The sequence below is a fragment of the Pelophylax lessonae genome (assembly GCF_965119305.1).
Source record: "Pelophylax lessonae genome assembly, chromosome: 7".
Taxonomy (NCBI): Eukaryota; Metazoa; Chordata; class Amphibia; order Anura; family Ranidae; genus Pelophylax; species Pelophylax lessonae.
In genome coordinates, this window is record NC_138774.1 from 189,442,201 (window position 1) to 189,464,680 (window position 22,480).

The 22,480-nt window shown below is 42.8% G+C and overlaps 1 protein-coding gene across 2 annotated transcripts in view; it reads left to right on the forward strand.

The window, feature by feature from the left end:
* Window positions 1–1,869: 1,869 nt before the first annotated feature.
* SARDH (sarcosine dehydrogenase) overlaps window positions 1,870–22,480 on the forward strand; it is a 164,972-nt gene continuing 144,361 nt past the window's right edge. Inside the window, exons 1-3 of one of the 2 annotated variants that reach the window (XM_082264400.1) lie at window positions 1,870–1,976; window positions 8,332–8,656; window positions 13,429–13,607. In XM_082264400.1, the coding sequence (XP_082120526.1) occupies window positions 8,338–8,656; window positions 13,429–13,607 (498 nt within the window). In that variant the 5' untranslated portion in view covers window positions 1,870–1,976; window positions 8,332–8,337. The remainder of the gene's footprint in view (window positions 1,977–8,331; window positions 8,657–13,428; window positions 13,608–22,480) is intronic. The other variant, XM_082264401.1, reaches the window with a different exon arrangement.

The following is a 22,480-nucleotide window of genomic DNA, read 5'->3' on the forward strand; positions in this document are numbered from 1 at the left end:
CTCTCGCCTCGACTATTGCAACTCCCTCCTCATTGGATTAACCATTACATAGATTATCCCCCCTTCAATCCATAATGAATGCTGCTGCAAGACTTATCCACTTTACCAACCGTTCAGTGTCCTCCACCCCTCTCTGCCAATCCCTTCACTTGCTTCCACTCCCCCAACGAATAAAAGTGCTAACAGTTTACAAAGCCATCCACAACTCTGCCCCCAGCTACATCACTAACCTGATCTCAAAATATCAACCAAGCCGCTCTCTTCGGTCCTCCCAAGACCTCCTGCTCTCTAGCTCCCTTGTCACCTCTTCCCATGCTTGCCTCCAGGATTTCTCCAGAGCTTCTCCCATTCTTTGGAACTCTCTACCCCAATCTGTCCGACTGTCCCCTAATCTACCCATCTTTAGACGATCCCTGAAAACCCTTCTCTTTAAAGAAGCCTACCCGGCTACTAACTAATAACACTGTTTCACTTGCTCCATCAGCTCATCCCCCACAGCTATTGCCTTTTGTATCAATTGACCCTCCCTTTTAGATTGTAAGCTCTAACGAGCAGGGCCCTCTGATTCCTTTTGTTCCAAATTGTATTGTAACTGTAATGTCTTCCTTCATTTTGTTAAGCGCTGCGCAAACTGTTGGTGCTATATAAATCCTGTATAATAATAATAATAATAATTGTGTTTCCTGTTTCAGGTGGGAGGAACCTATCTCTCAGATGCTGCCCAAGAAGACTTCTTAGAAAAAGAGTTACCAGGTACCTAACTCTGTTCTCAAGGCACTGTATATGTTCTTCTGGGTGAAAGTAAACAAAGTATCATAAATGGTGCAATTTCCAGTTTAGTTTTTTGCTATACACCCCTGGTACCCTGTGGCCCTTTGGTACTTGCTGTGTGGCCTTCAGATCCCAGCAATCAGTAGTGGTAGTAGGAATATATCAAAGGGGTAATTGTGATGAACTATTACAACTTTCATATATAAACCCACCACCACACATGTTACAATCTGATTGTGCAAGATTTACCAACAAGTATGTAGTTGAAGAGCCTATCCGATTGGATATAAATTGATTAAATAAATTAGATAGGCCCTCCATGTTACATAGTTTTGGTAGATCTAAAGTAGCTTGTACAATCAGATTGTAATGTTTATGGTGATCTTAAGCATCGTTTAACAAGTCAGCAGCCTTTCATTGTGTTCTGCAGCATGTCTCCAGTCACCAACCAAACCTGTAACATCTTTACAGTTTCAGATCATTTCTACTGGTTTCACACTGCTCTGTTGAAAAAAAAGGTTCAAATATGCATATGCATTTTGCTGCATTTTCTGGGTACCTATTACCCAGCATGCACATGTGAAACTTGGACATGGGACTCAAAAAAACACACCAAAAATGCAACATGTGTGTTTTTAAAGCATTTTTGCAGTGTGTTCCATTCATTTCAATCGAGACCTGTGTTTTTGGTGCAATGTTGAAAACGGCACCAAAGTGGGAGCAATCAGGACTTTTCAAAATGCACCGCACCCACAGCTCAGTGGTGTGAAGAATCCCTTAGGGTATAAAGGGATTATGTTTTTAGCATTGTAAAAACGCAGCAAAAACACATCAGTGTGAAAGCAGCCTTCCCCCATTATGTGTGCAGTCTCTTACAGTCCTTTCTAGCATCACACATGCTGCACATTATTAGTGAAGTCAAGGGCCACAGCTGAGGCCCCCCTATATCTCATAAGATTACAACCATTGATATGAACAGTGGCCTCTGACATGTTGTCAGCTTGTGCTCAAGGCTGGCTGTATAGTACAGGGCCACATCCTACTGGCTCTCATAGGAGGGCCGGGCCCAGGGGTGGGAGTATTCCATTTAACCCTATACTGAAAGGCATTGAGCTTAGTCGACGTAGACCAGTCATAGTCACATTAAAACCCTTTCACGTTGGTTTAACAGATTCTGCTGTTTGGGGCTGTCGGCTTCTGAGACGGTATGTGAACCCCACACTGAGGACATGCATTGTTTAATCAAATCGCTATTGTGGTGACTGCACAGGGCTAGGTCCGCTTAGCTGTGAGCTGCCTCGTGGAGACATCTGGTCTTTACAAACATAGGGGGAAAAAAAGTTTGTAACTGAGCTCTACACACGTAAGAAAATATATTCTAATTTCCATTTGCCCGACATGTTGTTGCATAGCACAACATTTCTTAAAGGCAAATATAAAAAGACACAAATTATTGCAGTTTTGTAATCATTAATACAGTATTAAATGTATTTTTTTTCTTTTGCGATCGGTATAAGTGCCTGAATTTGATCTGGTATCAGCTGCTTGCAGCCCTTGTAAAGCAGGGCTGGGGTGTGTGAATAACCAGCATTAAGAGGAGCCGATTTGTGTGCTGACAAGAAGCATGCTGATAGGAGGAAAAAGCAGGGTGACAGAATGATGAGCCCCTCAGCGCGCAGCTTCTCTTCTCACTGTCCAGTCACAGATTGGGGGCAGTTCAGCATGACCTAAATTGGAGGAAGTGTCTTGATTGGTGCTCGCTATCAGACTGGAGACATCTAGTGGTGGAAACATGTATTGCAAGGGAAATCTCTGTATTGAGGGTAAATATTGCAGCAAAAGCTGGTTTTGTTATTTTTTAAATTTTAATTGGCAAACTCCTTAGGCCCCTTTCATGTGTTAGGACTGATCGGGTCCGCATGGTCATTTTTCAGGCGGTCCCGATTGGGCAACCCATTGTTCTCTATGGGGAGGCGGATGTGAGCGGACATGCGCTGACAGCCGCCTGGCATCCGATCCGACAAGATCCGCTGAAAACAGACGTATGGCGATAAGTTCGCCATCCATCCAGCGTGTCGGATTGGATGGGATCTCCCCATAGAGGAGAGCGGGACTCTGACAGGTCTATCTTTGCACAGTGAGCAGAGAGAAACCGGTCATCTGCCTGCTTCAGCAGGGATGAGCAGAGCCTTAGGTGCCTAAGGGAGCTATTTCTCCCATTTGCAATTGCTACACATTGCGAATAAGGTTTATATGTCAATCCAAATTATTAATAGTAGGTTGCCTTCCATTTTTGGTTGCCATTAGCAACCAAAAGCTGGTTGAAAGTGCCTGCCAATTGCTACGTTTGCAACACCTTGCAATCTGATCAACTAACAATGAGGTATTACAAAGTTAATAATCTTTTCACCAAGCTTTTGAAAGAGTGATATTCTCCCTGTTAAAGCAGCTGAACACCAAACTGTACTAGGATACTAGTGTGCTGTAGATTAAATATAAAAACAAAGTGCAGCGCTAAACATTAGAAATAATATTAAATACTAAACAACATGTGCTAAACTTTTTTAAATAGTCACATTCCATAAACATTGCGCATATCTTGATCACATATCAAAATCTCATAAAGCACTGTATAGTAGTCATTGCTAGATATAAATAATTTCAATGTGCAAAAAAAAAAAAAAAAAATGTAATCAAGAAAAAATTTTTTTGTAAAATATACTGTCCAAAAAAGTTCAAAATCACTATGTCATGGTCCCTTTGTACACTGTAACCAACATAATACAATTAAAAAACCTGTTAAATTTTCCAGTCATAAAAGTGACGTAGACTACAGTGCACTTCCTCTGCCTCTGCGCTGTTACCGTACCAAAAGATCCCCTCTGTGCAATGCACCCACCAGATTTTCTTGACCCCTTAAATTAATAGGTAGGTCTGCAATAGCCTTTTTGCTGTGCTTGTGGGCGTACTCTGCCGTCTACATCAAGTTTTGGGTGGGGCCACTCGCCCTGCACATGGGGGCACCTTTTCGCCGTGAACACGCTTATCAATGCCCAGGACCAGGCAGAGACTGCAGTCATGTGGAAGTCTAACATTAAGGCAGTTCCCTAACTTAGAGATGGGCCGAGTCACTGTGTGCTGATAAAAATTTCAGAATTCCTCTGAAAAGTGCAGTCCTGTGTGACTACACACGGTCACTTGTTGTAGGTTGCATTTAGGAGAGATTCTGCTGAGCCCGTGCCCTTTCTACCAGTCCAGCGTACCTCTGTTATTTTACTCCCAGTAACAGAATGGGGTCTCATCCTGCAGCTTGTGGGGATCTCTTGCATGCACTTGTTAACTCCTTCACCCCTGAACCCACGTGACTGGGTCATGGATCTCTATAACACCAGTTTGGTTCCTTTTGCTACTGGAAACCCACAGCTGGAGAGGGAGCCAATATATCAACCCCCCTCACTACCAGTTGACCCATCACCCATACCAGGTACCAACACGTTACATCTGGCTGCAATGTACCTTGCACCAGTTCTTAGTTACCCATAGCAACTGCATTACTCTTCTTGTTTGACTTGCCAACTAGAGCTCTGATAGTGGCCTTGCTTCATACCCCGTATGTGCTTTATTAACCCAATTTCTTTTGAATACGTCAGAACCAACATGCCCCCCTTTAGTAACTTCAGACCAGCCTCAGAATAGTTAATTCAATTTTACTTTAAAGCTGCCCAGGCAAACCTTTACAAGGTAGTAGTCCATTCCTGGCGTTCCCCAAGTTTTGGTTGATCTGCGAATCCCCGGTACCTCTGACGCATTGCAAGACGCAGCAGTCCTCATTCATGTTTTGCTTGGTGTGGCCCACCAGAAAACCCCTGAACCACCCAGCCTTTATATATTTTATATATATATATATATATATTTACCAGTGGGCAGGCTGGATCCAAAAAGCCCAGGAATCGCAGCAGACACCGTAACTCTCCCCACCCCCAGGCAACTAAAACCATATTTCTGTAGGCAACCTGCCTACATGGTAACCAGGTTTAATCCACTCCTCACCTCCAACTCCATATGTACAGTTGCACAGCCCCTTCCCTAATATATCCAGGCTTCCTCTTTCAGCTCCATCACTGGGAAACAAGATACCAGATATCCAACAATAGCGTAATACACTTTATTAGAATATAATGCACACTTACATTAAAAAGTGCCTTTACCTTGGCTGGCACAGCATAAAAAGCTATTGTAGACCACCATGCCACTTTTATGACTGGAAGATATACCATGTTTTTTACTGGATTATGTTGGTTATAACGCACAAAGGCCTAAATGACTAGATTGTAAATTGAAGGGATTGCACCAAAGGATAGTGCACAGATTGTACAATCAGATTGCAAAGTTTATTCAGCCTGAAAATTACAAGGCTGAATGGGTGCTTTAAGTTGCTGGATCAAGCAGTCTGGATAGATGTAACGTGCACTTCAGGTACCAAGCCCATCTGGTCTCTGCTGTGCACACACTCTGCTGTGCAGAACCCTGGATCTGTACACTGGCTAAACACTATATTGCAAATTAAACTAGGTACATACATGCTGTGTTTGCAAATCTGTAGTTATACATCAACTAGTTCAGTACTAAGCACCATTCCTGGCTGATCTTACCCATTGGACAGAGGCGTAACTAGAACCTTCAGGGCCCCGGTGCAAGAAACCATGAAGGGCCCCCTGGCGCCCTGGGGCCCTTTACTCTAGTTGCGGGGCCCTTTATTACGGTGAGGGAAGGGAGAATTCTGAAGGGGGGGCAGCACATAAGGGGGGGGGACCAGGGGAGCACACAGGGGCCCAGAGACAGCAGAACACAAGTATACTGGATAGGAGAAGTGGCGGGGGGCAGCGTACAGAGGAACCAATCTCCTCCATTTTCTTCCTGCAGCTACAGAAGGAAAAAGGAGGACAGTGATTTCTCTACATGGTGCCCCCGCCGCCCCTCCTATTCAGGTGTACAGGGGAGCCACATGGGCCCCCTTGAGCATGGGGCCCGGTTGCGATTGCAACCCCTGCAACCCCTGTAGTTACGCCCCTGCCATTGGAATGGACACTCTAAAGTCCACACCAAGGTCACACACCACTAGCTCTAATGTGGGTGGAAGACAGTTATTCTATCAATAGGAATTTTTTATGTAAAGGGAAACCTGAGCACCCAAAGGATGCCCTCAGAAACATGGGGGGGGGGGGGTTGCATGCAGAGAGAGCCCTGGAGGGTATTGAACACCGGCACGGCAATGCAGCACTGCTAACCACTAAGCTTTAACATCCTGATGATGAGTGTATTCCCTGCCGCTTCCATACCCCAAGATATAAAAGGACCCAGTCAGTAACTGAACCTAGCAGTAAGCTCGCCATTTTGGGTGGACCCTGTTTTCAGCAAACATTTTGAGTTCTGTTTCTACTATTTACCTGTAAGTATTTTTCAATCTTTGCTTATTTGCTGTTCCATATTTTCATGATTGCATTTTATAGGTAAATAGATTTCCCCCCTTTGGTCATCTATATGCCAGGTAGTGTGGTCTGAAACCTGGCTAAAAAATCACTATGATAAAAATCAGTCCACACATTCTGTTTCCAGGCATTTTAAATTGACTGATAGGCTTATAATGAAAGGAACAATAAAGTGCACTTGTCACTGTGCAGCATTAGGCCCCTTTTGCACGGGCGCACCGCCCGACGGAGTCCGTTCTGCTCAGCGAGGGATCGATCCGCCGATTCCCGCTGAGCAGGCGGATGACAGCTCCGTCTCCGCTCTGTGTGCAGAGACGGAGCTGTCAGATCCCTGCTGTCCTCTATGGGGAGATCGGATGAGAACAGACCGCCTGTCCGTTCTCATCTGATCACATCCGATCCTCCAGAGGGATGGAAAATAGGGTTTCCATCCGTCCGGATTTCACAGACAGGATCGGAGAGCAGCGGGTGTCGGTGGACATGTCTCCGCTGACATCCGCTGCCCCATAGGGATGCATGGATCATCTGATCAGGTCCGCCTGAAAAACTGACAGGCGGATCAGATCAGATCGCCCGTGTGAAAGGGGCCTAACTGAGCAAAAACAGAGACTGCATATGTTCTAAGTATATATTGCTGCACTGTATAGGTACTTAATTACTAACTATATGTAGGTTGACACACATTGATAAGATTATTAACATCAAGTAAATTGCATTCACATGAACATCTAAAAATAATTGTAAAGTTGCAGGTGCCCTAAGGTCTGGTTCACATCTATGCAGGTTGCAGTTTGCATATTCCAGGTGCATTTTGCGTTTTTAATACACGTTTTTGATCCATTGACGTCCATGGAACGAGAAAAAAGTCTCTGGACCTTTCCATAAAATACACAGATGTAAAATGAACTATAGTGTGTTTCTGCAAAACCGAAAAAACAGTAAAAGAAATGCATAGGTGTGAACCAGGCCTTAAAGCGAATGTACATACATCACTTTTTCACTTTAAGTATTCAACAGAACAAGGCTCATGACTGCCATCGCCATGTGCTTTGTGTATGTTTACCCCTGGAGGGGGGTGTGTGTGGGGAGGAGCTGGAGACAATCCAATCAGAGGACATTCAGTAAAATGTCTCACCTGGTTTTCTGGTTCACTGCAGTCAAGAGCAGGCTGATTCGGCTTGCTGCAGGAGAACTACAAGCTCAAGCACTTAAAGCAAAAGTTTAAAATTAAAAGGCAGGTTAGATAATGAGTTATCCATTTTTTAACAGTATTTATTATGCTTATAATATGTTTTTTACAGGCTTCTGGAATGCTTCAGAAAAAAATGCTTCAGGCTAAAAAAGCTTACAAAGTATTAAGTAAAAACGAAAAAAAAAAAAAAAAAAAGAAGCACAAAATAAACACCATGCACACAAAAAACTGGATCACGTAAAAAGCAATGGAAACCAGAAATGTTTTACAATCCTTTTTTAAAATATTAAACATATCCATGTGGATGAGAATTCCAGTCTGAGGACCTAACAATAATAGGACAGATTTACATAATTTGCTTTTCGATCGGTTCATTTTTATAATAACTAGCAGGTTAAGCAATGGGATCCGTGTCCCAAAAACATATTTTATAATTTATAACTAGTGTTACATTGTTTTATAATCTGGTTTAGGAATGTAGCGTTAGTTATTTGTGGCAAGTGGAGGTCTACAGTAAGCTTATATTCTTCCTAGACATGGCAGAGAACATCCATGATCAGATTGGTTATGTTGGTATAAGGGATGGATGAGATGGCATTGAGCAGCAGATGGAATGTGCCAGGGTCGCATGACTGTGCCCCAGGGCAGATATCACGCTTTGAGGAAAACGAATGATTGCAAGTCAAAGTTTTTATTTGTTCCAGATTGATTAAGTCAGCTTCATATAGGATTTCCTGACAGGAGAATTATACTCTTCTATAATCCTACAAATTTCTTCTGTTTTCTATTCTCTTTTTTTGCTTATTGTTGCCACATTGAAAAGAGAAATCAATGCATTTACCTTTTTAAGGAAATACCATTGTTGTTTTTATGTTTCAGATAGCCATGCGGTTACTAGGCAGAGCTGTACAAGCTGCAGCAAACTACCGGCTACCTGTCTGCTTTAGGTACAGCCTACGAGGTCTCAGCAGCTCCACCAGCCAGACGACAGAGAAGAGCGTACCCTACACCACAACACTGAAGGAAGAAGGTGCTGCCAAAAAGGGGCCAACAAAACCTTTACCGCAGTCTGCTGAAGTAGTGGTCATTGGTGGGGGCAGTCTAGGATGTCAGACCACATACCACTTAGCCAAAATGGGTATGAAGAATGTTGTTCTGCTAGAGCGAGACCGGCTTACCTCTGGGACGACATGGCACACAGCAGGTACGGTTTCTTTATAGTTCAGTCCTGCAGGACCAGCTCCATTGCTGCTAACCGGAAATTATGGGTGAGAAGATAGTGGGAGCAGCCATAATGGTTTCAGGATGGATGTGGAACAATAGAGAGCACTTTGTTGTTTACCAAAGGATAGATTAGGCAACATTTTCCCAGCCTAAAATGGCTAAAAGAACAGACCACCAAGACTCATGATTGAGTGGAAAGAATAGCTTTTGACTCCAACGAACATTCCCTTAAAACAGTGATGCTGAACCTTGGCAGCCCAGATGTTTTGAAACTACATTTCCCATGATGCTCATGCACTCTGTGGTGTAGTTGAACATAATGGGAAATTTAGTTCCAAAACATCTGGGGTGCTAAGGTTTGTCATCACTGCCCTCGACAGACTGCAATTACTTTGATCTGTTGGTACATTACATTCTGGTATGGGTAGCTCAAGCTGGTGTCCGCTCCAATACAAAGTGAAACTTGCTTTTTATTCTTACATCTCCCAACAATAAATCTTACTTAGATTAGTACTTTTTGTCAATATAATAATATTTGCTGATTGGAATATTTACTGACCAACCACAATAGAATAATAGTAAACCTTTAATGCATGGGGCATCAGCAGGAGGAAGAGGTTCTGTACCTCTAAAGTTTCCTATTACTCTACTACTCTTATCAAAAACTTGGTTTGGAATGGATTAAGGAAGGGTTAGAACCCTCATCTGATTTTTATTCCTGTCTGAGCCCCGGTGGGGAGATTCGCCCCTCTACTTTACCTGGTGACTGTTGTTGATGGTATAGCCAAAATATTACAGTTGTTACTAGCATAAGAGGTAAGGGGAAATCTTCCAGTGGAACACAGACACAGAATGGCAGGGGTTATAACATTTCTTACTTTATAAAAGAAAAAGCACAGGTCCAGTTGGAGGTCCATTGGTGTATGTTGACAACCCATTCATATGGATAGGCTGCCTTAAAGTCGAATTTGGTCAGAAAAGTAAGTCCTTATAGATCACTTGAGGCTGGCCCCTTTTGCTGGTAAAGGAATGCAAACTATTATAAAATAAGTGCCTATATTGTTTAAAATCCAGTATGGCACTGTCTTGCCCTGCTCTGCACATGCTCAACATGTTTAAATCAGAGCTACTAGAGGCTGGTCAACTGACAGCTTTAGGACTAATTGCTGCTTTTATATTGTAGTTTAACACAACAGACAAGTGTTTCTTTTATCCTGACTAATCGTGTAATTGTTTACAGGCTTTTTATATAGCTTTTGCTCTATCTTATTTTATTATTGATTCACGTGTAAAGACTTGTAGACAGGAAGGGAGCTCTTTTTGGCTCATTGCACTTGCACTGTTTAAGTGAAGCTCCAGGCAGATATAAGCAGGCAGTGTAAGTACCTGCATTTGTCATGGTATTGTTGCAGCAAATACTTATTTGAAGCCCAGAAATGGAATTTGGACTCAAACTTTCAGGTAACAAACCTTTTTTTATTCGCTAGCGAAATGACTTTGCCCGGCTCATGCCCATTTTCCAAATGACAGATAAGTGTGTACATCACATATTTAAAACAACAGTTACGTTACAGACAGTGTTGGTCATGTAACCTAAAAAAAGTAATTAGTTATAGTTACTAGTTACTTCTACCAAAAAGTAACTGAGTTAGTGACTGAGTTACATCAGTAAAAAAGTAACTAATTACCAGGGAAAGTAACTATTGCGTTACGTTAAAAAATAATCAAATATGTCAAATGACTTGTATGCCCCTTGTATGCGTGGTATTTGGTTAGTGATACCTGCGTGGTATTTGCTGAGTGGTACCTAAGTGGTATTTGCTGAGCGTGGCACTGTGGTACCTGCGTGGTACACTGCCGGTGTATAGGGTGGGTGGGTAGGTGTATTGGGGGGTCAGTGGGTGTATAGGGTGGGTAGGTGTATATAGGGGTCAGTGGGTGTATAGAGTGGGTGGGTAAGTGTGTATGTAGGAGTCAGTGGGTGTATAGGGTAGGTAGGTGGTGGCTGGTGGTGGTGGCTGGCTGCTGCTGGTGGTGGTGGTGGCTGGCGGCTGGTGGCTGGCTGCTGGTGGTGGCTGGCTGGTGGTGGCTGCCTGGCTTGCTGGTGGTGGTGGTGGTGGCTGGCTGGTGGTGGTGGTGGCTGGCTGCTGGTGGCTGGCAGCTGGTGGTGGTGGTGGCTGGCTGCTGGTGGTGGTGTGTGGCCGGCTGCTGGTGGTGGTGGTGTGTGGCCGGCTGCTGGTGGTGGTGTGTGGCCTACTTAGGCACACTGGGGTCCATCTGGCTCCGTCCTCCTCCTCCAGGCTTGTGCTACTGCCTCTCTCTCATCGACTGAGGCCAGTGCTGCGGACAGCGCAGGCCTCGGTCATAGAGGAGAGGAGGAATTACACTACTGCCATCTAGTGGCAGTAGATGTAATTGCGGTAACGCGGCCGAAGTAATTTTAAAGGCATTACCATGAGGGGACGAGTAATCAGTTAAGATTACTCGTTACCCTCTACAGTAACTGCGTTAAGTAACACTGTTTACTTAAACGTAGTTACTTCCATCACTGGTTACAGATACATATTTCCCTAACTAGCTTGGCAAGCAATATATATCCTTCTCCTACAGATGTTCCCTGTAACATTTGTCTATGGCATTTAACATTCCTGGCTTAACGCTTATCTGTATTCTTGCGTTAGTTCCAGGAGAACAGAGAGGAAGAGATAGTAAGAGAGGAGGAGGGCTAAAATGCGCAGCTTGACTGTCCTGGTCTCTGTAGTACCACAGAATCTACCATTTTAGAATGCTTTTCAGCCGATGCCACAGTATCAGTCTCTTACAGTGCCTGTACAGCAAAGATTGGAAGGTAAAAAAAACAAGAGGAGCAAGTTAGTTGTACTGCAGTGCTAGAAGTATGATAATAGAAGGAGAGAACAAAGGGACAGAGAGATGACTTCATCACTGGGCTGCTTCTCCCATTTCTTTGCTTTTCTATCACAGGGTAGGGAGGGGAAGAGACAGTGCCTACACAGATTTACCTGTAAAAGAAGAGGCTATATACTTCCCTTTTCAGCGACCTGTAGGTTAAAATGCCACTTTTTTGTCTGTTTCCTGGCCATTGCATATATTCCATGCTCTTGGGTGTGTAGAATACCTGCTCCCCTGTCACTAAGGCTTCTTTCACACTGGTGCTTTTTTGCTGTGCTTTTTCAGGGCCACAAAAGGGGATGAAAACTATTCCCCATTAAATCCTATGTAACTCTTCACATTGCAGGTGTGCTGCACTTTGAAAAGTACTGCATGCTGCATCTTTGTGGAGATGGTCATAGACTGCAGACCTACTACGGGAGATGGTTAGAGACTGCAGACATAATACAGGAGATGGTGAGAGACTGCAGACATACTACAGGAGATGCTCAGAGACTGCAGACATAGTACAAGAGAGGGTCAGAGACTGCAGACATAGTACAAGAGAGGGTCAGAGACTGCAGACATGATGCAAGAGATGGCCAGAGACTGCAGACATGATACAAGAGATGGCCAGAGATTGCAGACCTAGTACAGGAGATGGTCAGAGACTGCAGACATAGTACAAGAGAGGGTCAGAGACAGCAGATATGATACAAGAGATGGCCAGAGACTGCAGACCTAGTACAGGAGATGGTCAGAAACTGCAGACATAGTACAAGAGAGGGTTAGAGACTGCAGACATGATACAAGAGAGGGTCAGAGACTGCAGACATGATACAAGAGAGGGTCAGAGACTGCAGACCTAGTACAGGAGATGGTCAGAAACTGCAGACATAGTACAAGAGAGGGTCAGAGACTGCAGACATGATACAAGAGAGGGTCAGAGACTGCAGACATGATACAAGTGATGGCCAGAGACTGCAGACATGATACAAGAGATGGCCAGATATTGCAGACCTAGTACAGGAGGTATCAGAGACTGCAGAACTAGTACAGGAGATGGTCAGAGACTGCAGACATAGTACAAGAGAGGGTCAGAGACTGCAGACATGATACAAGAGAGGGTCAGAGACTGCAGACATGATACAAGAGAGGGTCAGAGACTGCAGACATGATACAAGAGAGGGTCAGAGACTGCAGACATGATACAAGAGAGGGTCAGAGACTGCAGACATGATACAAGAGATGGCCAGAGACTGCAGACCTAGTACAGGAGATGGTCAGAGACTGCAGACATAGTACAAGAGAGGGTCAGAGACTGCAGACATGATACAAGAGAGGGTCAGAGTTTTGCACCTACTTGCCATTGCTACCATATCCTTGGGTAAATGGCAGTTATTATATCGCCATTGTTAAATTGAAAGAGACCTGTGGGAGGTTAATAACCTTAGTACTTCCCAAGTACCCAATGACAGTCTGAGAGAGTGTGGGGAGGACTGAGGACAAGCGCGTCCAGTATTCCAGGAGTCGGGGATGCTCATTCGGGCCTCCTGCAGCACAGAAACCCTGGGCCGCTGGAGAGGACGTCAGCGGCCAAGCAGGAGGCAGGAAAAGAAGGCACGGCTAACACCCACAGCTCCTCTTTCAAAATGCTACTCTTGCTTTGAGGAGAGGCAGGGCGCCAGATGACTTCATCCGCAATAATCGATTAGGCTGGTTCATAGCATTGATGCAGAATCGCAGACAGATGAATCGCGATGCATCAATTCTACGATTATATTCAGCACCCCTACTGAACAGCACTGTAAATATTTTTTTCTTAAATCTCAGGCTTAATTAATGGTATTTGTTGTATTTCAGGTCTCTTATGGCAGCTTCGGCCCAGTGACGTCGAGGTGGAGTTGTTGGCGCACACGCGTAAGGTAGTCAGCGAGGATCTGGAGCAGGAGACTGGACTGCACACCGGGTGGATCCAGAATGGCGGTCTGTTCATCGCCTCCAACAAGCAGAGGCTGGATGAATATAAAAGGCTCATGTCTGTAAGCTTTTATAAAATCATGCCAATATGTACCTGCTGTAAATGTTGTGTAACTACATCCAATGCTACAGAGTGCTGGCTTTTGGAAAAACCTTGCTAAAATTAAGTGATTCGTGCTGAAAGCTTCTGAGATTAGATCAGTTATAAACTAAAGGGGTATGTTAGTGGAGGAACTGGAGGTGCTCCAAACTAAGGAGTTGTTTCACCTGTTTTTTTGGGTCACTGGAGACACAAGCAAGAATTACATCCTATATTTATTAGTATTTAAAGCAAACCAATCAGGAACGGTCATGTGGACAAAGCTTCCCCTGCTGAGACGAACGGGACTGATGTCAGTTTTTTTACATCCGTGTCTGTTCAGTTTGTGTCTGGCGGACACGGGTGGACCCGTGATAGCTCTTTGGGTTGTCGAATGTTCACAGACTATGGTGTCTGTTTACATCAGATTACCTATCTGTCATGTTTAGGTATGGAAAAATGGAAAAGGAATCGGCCCTTTTTCCTTTTCCTTTTTTTCCTGAACCTGGATGGATTTGGAGGTAAGCAAGTGTAAACAGACACAAATCAAATCCACCTGTCCATAGAACTGCGTGGAGCTTCCAATTAGGTCCACATGATAAAAAATGACAGGTGGACCTGATCGGAAAGCTTGTGTAAAAGGGTTCTAAGCCCCACATGGGGCCGATTGGACATGTCAAATCGCATGTCAAATCGGAGCCTATTGAAAAGTGAAGTAGTGTGCTCAGCAAAAATATAATACATAAACGTGTGTATATGTAAATTGACCAATATACACATACACAAGTTTATATGTTCTATTTTTGCTGAGAGCACTACTTCACTTTTCAATCATTATTTTATACTTCTAGTGCTGCTGCATAGATATTTAGGTTAGCGCACCCTTTTTTCACTTTTTCAAATCTGAGCCTTTTGCCCGCAACTGCACCGTCCAAATGCTGACCTTGCGGCACTGCAGCATTTCCCAATAGTAGTTTCTGCACTACTTTTGGCGACTTTCGGGGCGATTTCAATAGACATCTGTGCTGGAATCCGCACAGATGTCTGTCAAATCGCTCCCAAACTTGCACTGACATGCAGGGTTTGAAATCATGCGAGTTTAGCTGAACTCGCACAATTTCAAACCAGCTCTCAGTGTGAACGAGGGCTTAAGGAAATCTCTGGAGCTGTTTTTATTTATTTATCAATCTTAATTTGGTCAGCTTAAAGAGAACATGTCACTAGTGCACATCTGTAATAACTGGAATCTCCACTGCTGATGTATTGTCATAGTGCAACATTTCCTCTCGTAGAAAGCAGTGTGTGCTGTTTTCTACTTGTATTCTCTCCCTGTTAGAACAGACATGACAGGCAGCAAGACTTCCATTGTGCCTGACCAGTGTCCTGCCTGAGATCAGGGCTGATGGCTGACACACTAACTGGACAACTAAAAAATGGTAAAACTGTCCATTAACAACATTTTTTTCATGTACTTCTGAGAACACCTTAATATGACATTTGAGTGTCTGTAATCAGCATTGACCTAAATCAGACTATGGGACAGTCTTACAGCATGACCTTTCCGCTTTATCGGGGGCCAATACAAGAAAAGAATAAAAAAGAAAGTCTTTCAAATTCAAGAGTGGAAACTCAGATTGTTACAGCTGTCCTTTGGTGACACATTCTCTTTAAACTAAGCTAACCAACAAGTTTAAAAATAATAAATAAAAAGCTTTGTAGATTCCCTATAAGGTACTCAGAGACATTAGACCCTTATGTCGATAAATTGTATCACGTAGCAGTTTGACTCCTAGACTGTGTTGAGCATGTTTAGCTGTTTGACCCATCTCCCTTCCCTGTATAAACATGCACAATCTGGTGATTCAGTTTTGCATGTTTATAGGAGGTAGGCGTAAAAAAAAATCAGCAGTTGTGTTCTTTCTCTTGATGGTTACTGGTGCAGAAAGAAGCACATTTCCCCGTCTTATATATGTACTCTCTGGCATATTATAGCTTAATGCTGATATCACACTCGTGTCAGTTACAGATCAATCAAGCCGCTAATTGTTTACACGTTAGCTTCACACCCAGCTGAGCTGCGAGAAATGTTGTAAATGGCGTCATGTAAATTACTACAGTTTCTCCGCACGGTGCTAAAAGGTCTCCTGTACGGCAGGTGTGAATTTTACTGTGAAATACTAGTAAAAATGAGCTTTAAAACAGCCCCTAGTGGTGTGATTCAATATTTATAGACTGTGATAATATCCAGAGCTATAACAATTTTCAACTAATACAAACACAAAGAAAATTCTTCTCTCATTGTTTTACAATGGCTATATAATTTACTTTTTAATAAGTGTGGACACCATCTTGAAACGAATATGTCACAAGGCAGAATACCTGCATAAGGAATTTCAGCTAGAAGCTGCCATTACACATTTTGTATAGCAACACATAGCACTATGCCCATACTGACTGCTCGTTCTTAGGGCCAGTTCACACTGGAACATGCATGCAGTCCCTTGTATTCTAATTTGACAGCGCATTCTTTTGAATGGGCTACAAAATGCACCGGAAAGTGCAAAAAAGTAGGGGAAGCTCTACTTTTGCAAATCACTCTGCACAAAACCAGTTGGTACTGTGGCACCATGTGATTTGTTGCGTGCAAACGTGCTGTGTTACCAAGATGTGTTTGGGGTGTTATTAACAATTAATTGGCACCCACAAGGACGTTCACGTGCGGTATGGGAAACGCACACAGAATGCATCTTTCCCACGTCACGTTCCGGTGTGAATGGGCTTCTAAAGTAATGTATGGATTTTAACATTGCTGACCTTCCCTTAAAAAATTGCCTGTCATGCTGATTCTTTGGTTTCAGTTTTCTCCCCGACCAAGCGCCCACCATAGCAATTCGCTTGCTATGGGGGCATTCATAGGGGCTTGCTCCTGAGCCGTCTCTGGTTTGGCCCCACCCCCCCACTCCCTCATCAAGAAGCCTATAAGGAGGGAGAGGGCGAAGAGAGCCACTGCTCTCATGCACAGAGCTGGATTTAGCTCAGGTAAGAGTATAAGTGGGGGGATGCTGGGGACAGCTGCATTCAGATGTTTTTTTTTTTACCTTAATGCAGCAAATGCATTAAAGTAAAAAAAATCTTCTGCCTTTAGAACTGTGTTTACTAGATCATGGAGTCCAGCATTGTCTTGCTTGGGATTGCTTGGGATCCAGTGCATACGTAGACACACCGTGCAGACACCCTTTGTATTTCTGTTGCCATTTGAGTATACTTATTGATGCTGCAGTGGTGTTTATTTTACTATGGATATTTTTGAAACTAGAGCTGTTAGGTCTTTTAACCTTGTTTTACAGTTGAGGAAGGTGTCGAAGAGTTACGTGGCATTTTTATTCAGTTAAAAAATGTTATGACTGCTGAGATCCGCACCTGGTGGAACATCTCCTTTTTGGAGCAGTATGTTAAAGACAAAATGGTTCCACGCTCTCTTAGGGGTTCCCTCAGATAGGGATGGTACTATTGATTAACTTAAATTGTTTAAATATTTTAATCGTGCAGGCTTTCACTTACTAACATTTATGATTTCTAGAAAAAAAGAGATATTGACCTATCTAGATAAGGAAATGAATACAATTAAAACCAAACTCTTGCCTTCTAAAGACAAATCTAACTATTTTCAGACAAATGACAAAAATGTTTTGGAAAAAAGTGGAGACTGAACAAAGAGTTAAGAAAAAAAGAAATGTGAGAGATAGCCATGAATATAAGGACGTTATAATTTTTAGGTAGCAGGAACCTTCCCCTGGCAATGACTTTATGGAGGTGGACAATTCATCCTGCTGCCACCGTGGGTCATCCCAAACCCATATTATCTTCACAGTCCCTGAAAAGTTCAAACACTGCTCCTAAAGCCAAACATAGACCTTCCAAAAAAAGGTAAACCACCTAAGAAAAAAACAATTAATCACAATACTAGTCCATATAGAGTTCACACACATAACAGATTTGAGCCTTTATACTCAGATGAGGACGAATCAGCTGGAAATAGATGAATAGAAGCACTCCCATATTACTCCTCTGGGCATCCATCTAAATCTGTTCATTGGGGTAATAACAGGTCTCCTGGACCCCCACCTAGGTCACCAAGAATGCCACCAGGGTAACCTAGGGCCCCGAGACCATCATTTTGGTCCCCTAGGCCCAATTGAGGAGGGCCTTCAAACTATCCCCACTTTGACAATGGTTGCCGGGGACGTGAGGAATACTACTCTACTCAGTATTTATCTTCTAGAGGTAACTGGAATGGCAATCATGGGAATTCCAGAGGTCCTACTATGAGGGGACACAATTATCATGACCAACCTCAGAGGCCCCCCTACAATAACAGCTATCACTATGAGGCACACTATTTTTTAGGTGAGCGAACAGGGAGCATAGTAGAAGAAGAGGGAAATGAGGAGGAAGAAAGATCAATAGACAGCAACAAGAAAAGAAAGGCATAGACACTAGATGCGTTTTTAATCTTAGCAAAGCAACACTAAATGCAAATTAGGAATTAGTGCTCAGTAGGGATCTTAAGTTTGCTCCCAAAGCTAAATTTAACACATTTCAGACCTTCATTGATGTACATAAATTTATCAGACACATTTCTCACAAAAAACACTTTATGCATAATCCTCTGGCCTGTTACCCTGATATATCTAGATAACAACATACAAACTTGAGGCATCCCTCACTGTTGAATCCTCCAGGTGGATCAAATCCACATATCGTTGTGTTTAGGTATATGGTGTTGGAGGATATTCACAAGCTTAGCATTAATAGGACACACGAGGAACAGAATTTAAAGAAGGGAATGCATGATTTACTGGCCTGAAAAGACCTGGTCATCAGGCCAGCTGATAAAAGGGAAGGGATTGTTCTCCTAGACAAGCAGGACTACATTGTTGAGAGGAACTGCTTGTTGAGTGATACAAATATCTATACTCCTCTGAATAGAAATCCAACTATGTGTTATAAAAAGAGACTTGCAGAGTTAAAGTATGGTTTTGAATCCAAAATTCTTAACCCAAAAAGAGAAAGAATACTTGATTCCTGGTGCACCTACGATACCAATCATTTATTATTTACCGAAAATTCACAAGCAATTTACTAATCCTCCTGGGAGACCCATTATTAGTGGTATTAACTCTCTTGTGTCCACGATCAGTTAATATACAGATTACTTTCTGCAACCTTTAGTCCCGGTTCACATTTGTGCGATGCGGGAACGCTGCGAATATACAGCGTGTTCCCGCATCGCATCTGCACCCCTGGCAGTTCACACTGCCATATGCGATATGCAGGGGGTGTCAATAAAAAGTTAATGACACCCCCAGTTGAGATCGCATATCGCAGTGCGATCTACAAGTTCGCACAGAATTGGATCGCACTAGTGTGAACTACCATGCGATCCGATTCTGCTGCGGATTAAAAAAAGGGTCATGTGCATGTCTAGTGCGATTGCGGTGCAAATTCAGCCATACAAACTGTATGGCTGAAATTTGCAACGCACAGAGATTGCATGTAATTTAGGAGCAGTGCGCTCCGAATTACATGTGATCTCTGTGATCGCACTAATGTGAACCGGCACTTAGTTGTTAAGACCAAATCATACATCAAGGACACTAAGCAGGTCATCTCTTAACTTGAGGGAGTAACATTAGGGGAAGGTGACCTTCTAGTCACAGCGGATGTCACCTCCTTATCTCCCATAAAGATGGTATGTTAGCAGTCAGTCATTTTCTGACTGGAGCTGACTATATCCCGCCATCACAAAGAAACGTTATCCTTCAGTTACTTGATTTTGCGATATCCTTTAATTATTTTTGGTTCAACAAACAATTTTTCTTACAAATTAAGGGCTTTGCGATGGGCGCTAAATTTGCACCGAGCCTAGCAAATTTGTTCATGTCTCTCTGGGAATAACTAATGATATATGATAAACAGTGGCCATCCCTTCTTTTCTATAAAAGGTATAATGATGACATTCTCCTTACCTGGAGGGGAAGTGGAGACTCGCTACAGGCCTTAGTGCAATTGTTGAATGATAACCCTAACAACATTGAACTGTCTTTATACCTTTAATAACAAAGAAATACACTTCCTTGACTTAACAGTGATGGTAGAGGAAGGTGGGATTACTGCTAAGTCATATTTTTTAAGAGCACTGATAGAAACAGTTATATCCCCCTCTCTAGCTATCATAATCCCATCTGGGTAAAGAATCTCCCTATGGGACAGTTTGTCAGAATGTGGAGGAACTGTTCCAATATATCTGAATATTTTTTCTCACAATGTAGCATTCTTAAAGATAGATTCTTACAGAAGGGTTGTAAGGAGGCAGACTAGATGCATTCATTCAGCAGGTAGCACAAGTAGATAGATCCTTTCTGCTTGTATATAGGACTAAAAACACCCCATCAAACCTTTCTTGCACTTTTATTTACCAGCTTTTCCACGCAACATTGGCAAGGTAAGAGAATCATTAAGCACCACTGGGATATTCTTAAGCAGGATTCTTAACTTGGACAAGTGCTCCCAGCTAAACCTCAAGTAGTTTTTTTATCCATGTAATAAGTGTTTCATCTGTGGTGTTAGTGGGCGTTGGCACAGGAAGTAGACCAAATTCACCTCCACCACAACAGGTAGGCAATATGGGATTGATCCATTAATTTATTTTGATTCTACCTGTAACGACACCCCGCGTATGAAAGGGGTTATAGTCGTTTAGGACATTTCATTCCAGAACACAAAGGCAGCTACCGAACACTCCACTCAGCCGAACAAGAAACCCATACGAATAATCCCCCCCCCCCCAAGTACGAGACGAGGCTCTGTTTTGAGGGTCAAGCAGGAATCAGACTTTATTGAAAAGGAATACACGCTTTATATACACGTTAGAAGTAATGCAGTCACTACATGAACAATGACCCAAATCCAGCCCCCAACATCACACAATGGTTACGTAATGAGCCCCCCAATACACATTGCTCTGAGTGTCAATACATCCCTTAGCAGACAACAGGTGAGTTCATTAGCATACTTAACAATAGGTGATTGGAAAGCCACCTCAGACAAGAATATCACAATTTACTTATTCAGACAAAATCAACATCGCTAGACAGTCAGTCTCCACATTAAACTTCCTGGAATGCCCATATTAGGAGTTGTACTTCCTGGTCAGAGACCTCACAATGTACAGGGAAAAAAATCTTCATATTTCAAGAGAGACATCATTCCTGAATATCACTGTCACATTTGGAGCAATCCAAACCATATCCCCAGTGCCCCCCAGTTTCCTGGTCACCCCATGCCCAAAGTGACTCCCGTCAGACTACCCATGTTGTGTACCTCTTAGAATGTACCTGCAGTAAGCAGTATGTTGGTAGAACCACAAGATGTTTAAGAGATAGGCTGAGAGGACACATCAGACAATATCAGACGTGGGTATAAATACCATAGTCTTTCATCACACTTTAGCAAGTACCATACCAGGAACCCCAAGGAGCTTAAATTTGTTGGTGTTGCTAAAACAAAAGTACAGTGGAGGGGTTGTAACATAAAAACCAGAGGTATCCAAGTTAGAAGTGTGGTGGATACACGAATTACGCTGTCATTCCCCTATAGGACACAATATTGAGGGGGATATTAACAATTTTAAAGATAAAAAATAGGTATCTTTGTCCTTTCTTTATTGTTGCTGTCTATTTTAAGATTTATATATTCGTTTAATTAAGTGGTTAATGTTTACACATTTTTTGTCTCATATATTTTTTGTAATCTTATGAAAGGAAAACATTTTTTATATTAGCCTTTCTGTTGTACACTAGTGGCGGATCAACACTGCTCATTGGTCGCGATGTCTAATTTTTATACTCTTCTTTTTTTTTTATTTGGTTTTTCTTTTTGTTTACCACTCATATCTGTTGGTGTTGGAGAATTTCTGGGCAGGATATACACCCTTTCCAGCATTTGGGGACAGCACCACTCAAATCTCCTGGTGGTATTCCCTTTCAGTAATTTTAGTTACTTCCAGGTCTCCAACACAATGGCGTTTTGGTCACATCCTGTGCCACTGAACTTAGTTATAATGGCGGCCGAGTCATTTCCGGTTCCACATCACAGGCAAAATGGCAGACGGATCACTTCTGGTTTAAAATTTTTCAAAGGAGACACCGCGATTTGAGCAGCTCTTGAGTGGCTATATAAAAAAAGCAAATGTTGCAACAGTAAAATGTTGCAAAGGAAATGTGCTAGGCTGGTGCGCCCTCTGTGTTTTTTTGTTTTAGAGTTCCATTTGGGTTTTGCCTGACCTGTTGGGAGTGGCAGCACAGCCGATGTGGCACCTGATTTTCTGAAGTGCAGGAGCAGTAATTTCTCCTCTTTTTTTTAAACCAGTTTGACGTCTGACACGAGAGGACCCTTTGATAACGTCCTATTGCACAAAACTTGTTGGGGAGGAGTTACTAGTGCTGATGTCACACTGCTGTCTGATACCGGGTCTGCAGTGGCATCCATTGTAAGAGTTTTTATGATTTATTTATTCTCGCTGGACAGCCTTGTCCACAACAGATGATTGATCTACAGTGAGTGCGTGTTTGCTGCTGTAACGGCAGCCATCCTCTCTGGTGAGTGTCTATTTTGCAGGGGTGCAGTGCATGTTTCTGGAGCACTTTATTGGATCATTTTTCCACATTTCAAGCCATCACTATATTTTTATGCACATCTTTGCACTGGACTTTATGTTTCTATTATTAGGCTGATACTCCCTACCTTATCACGAGATCGAGCACTTAAATATTTTTTTTTATAGAAGACTGTTTT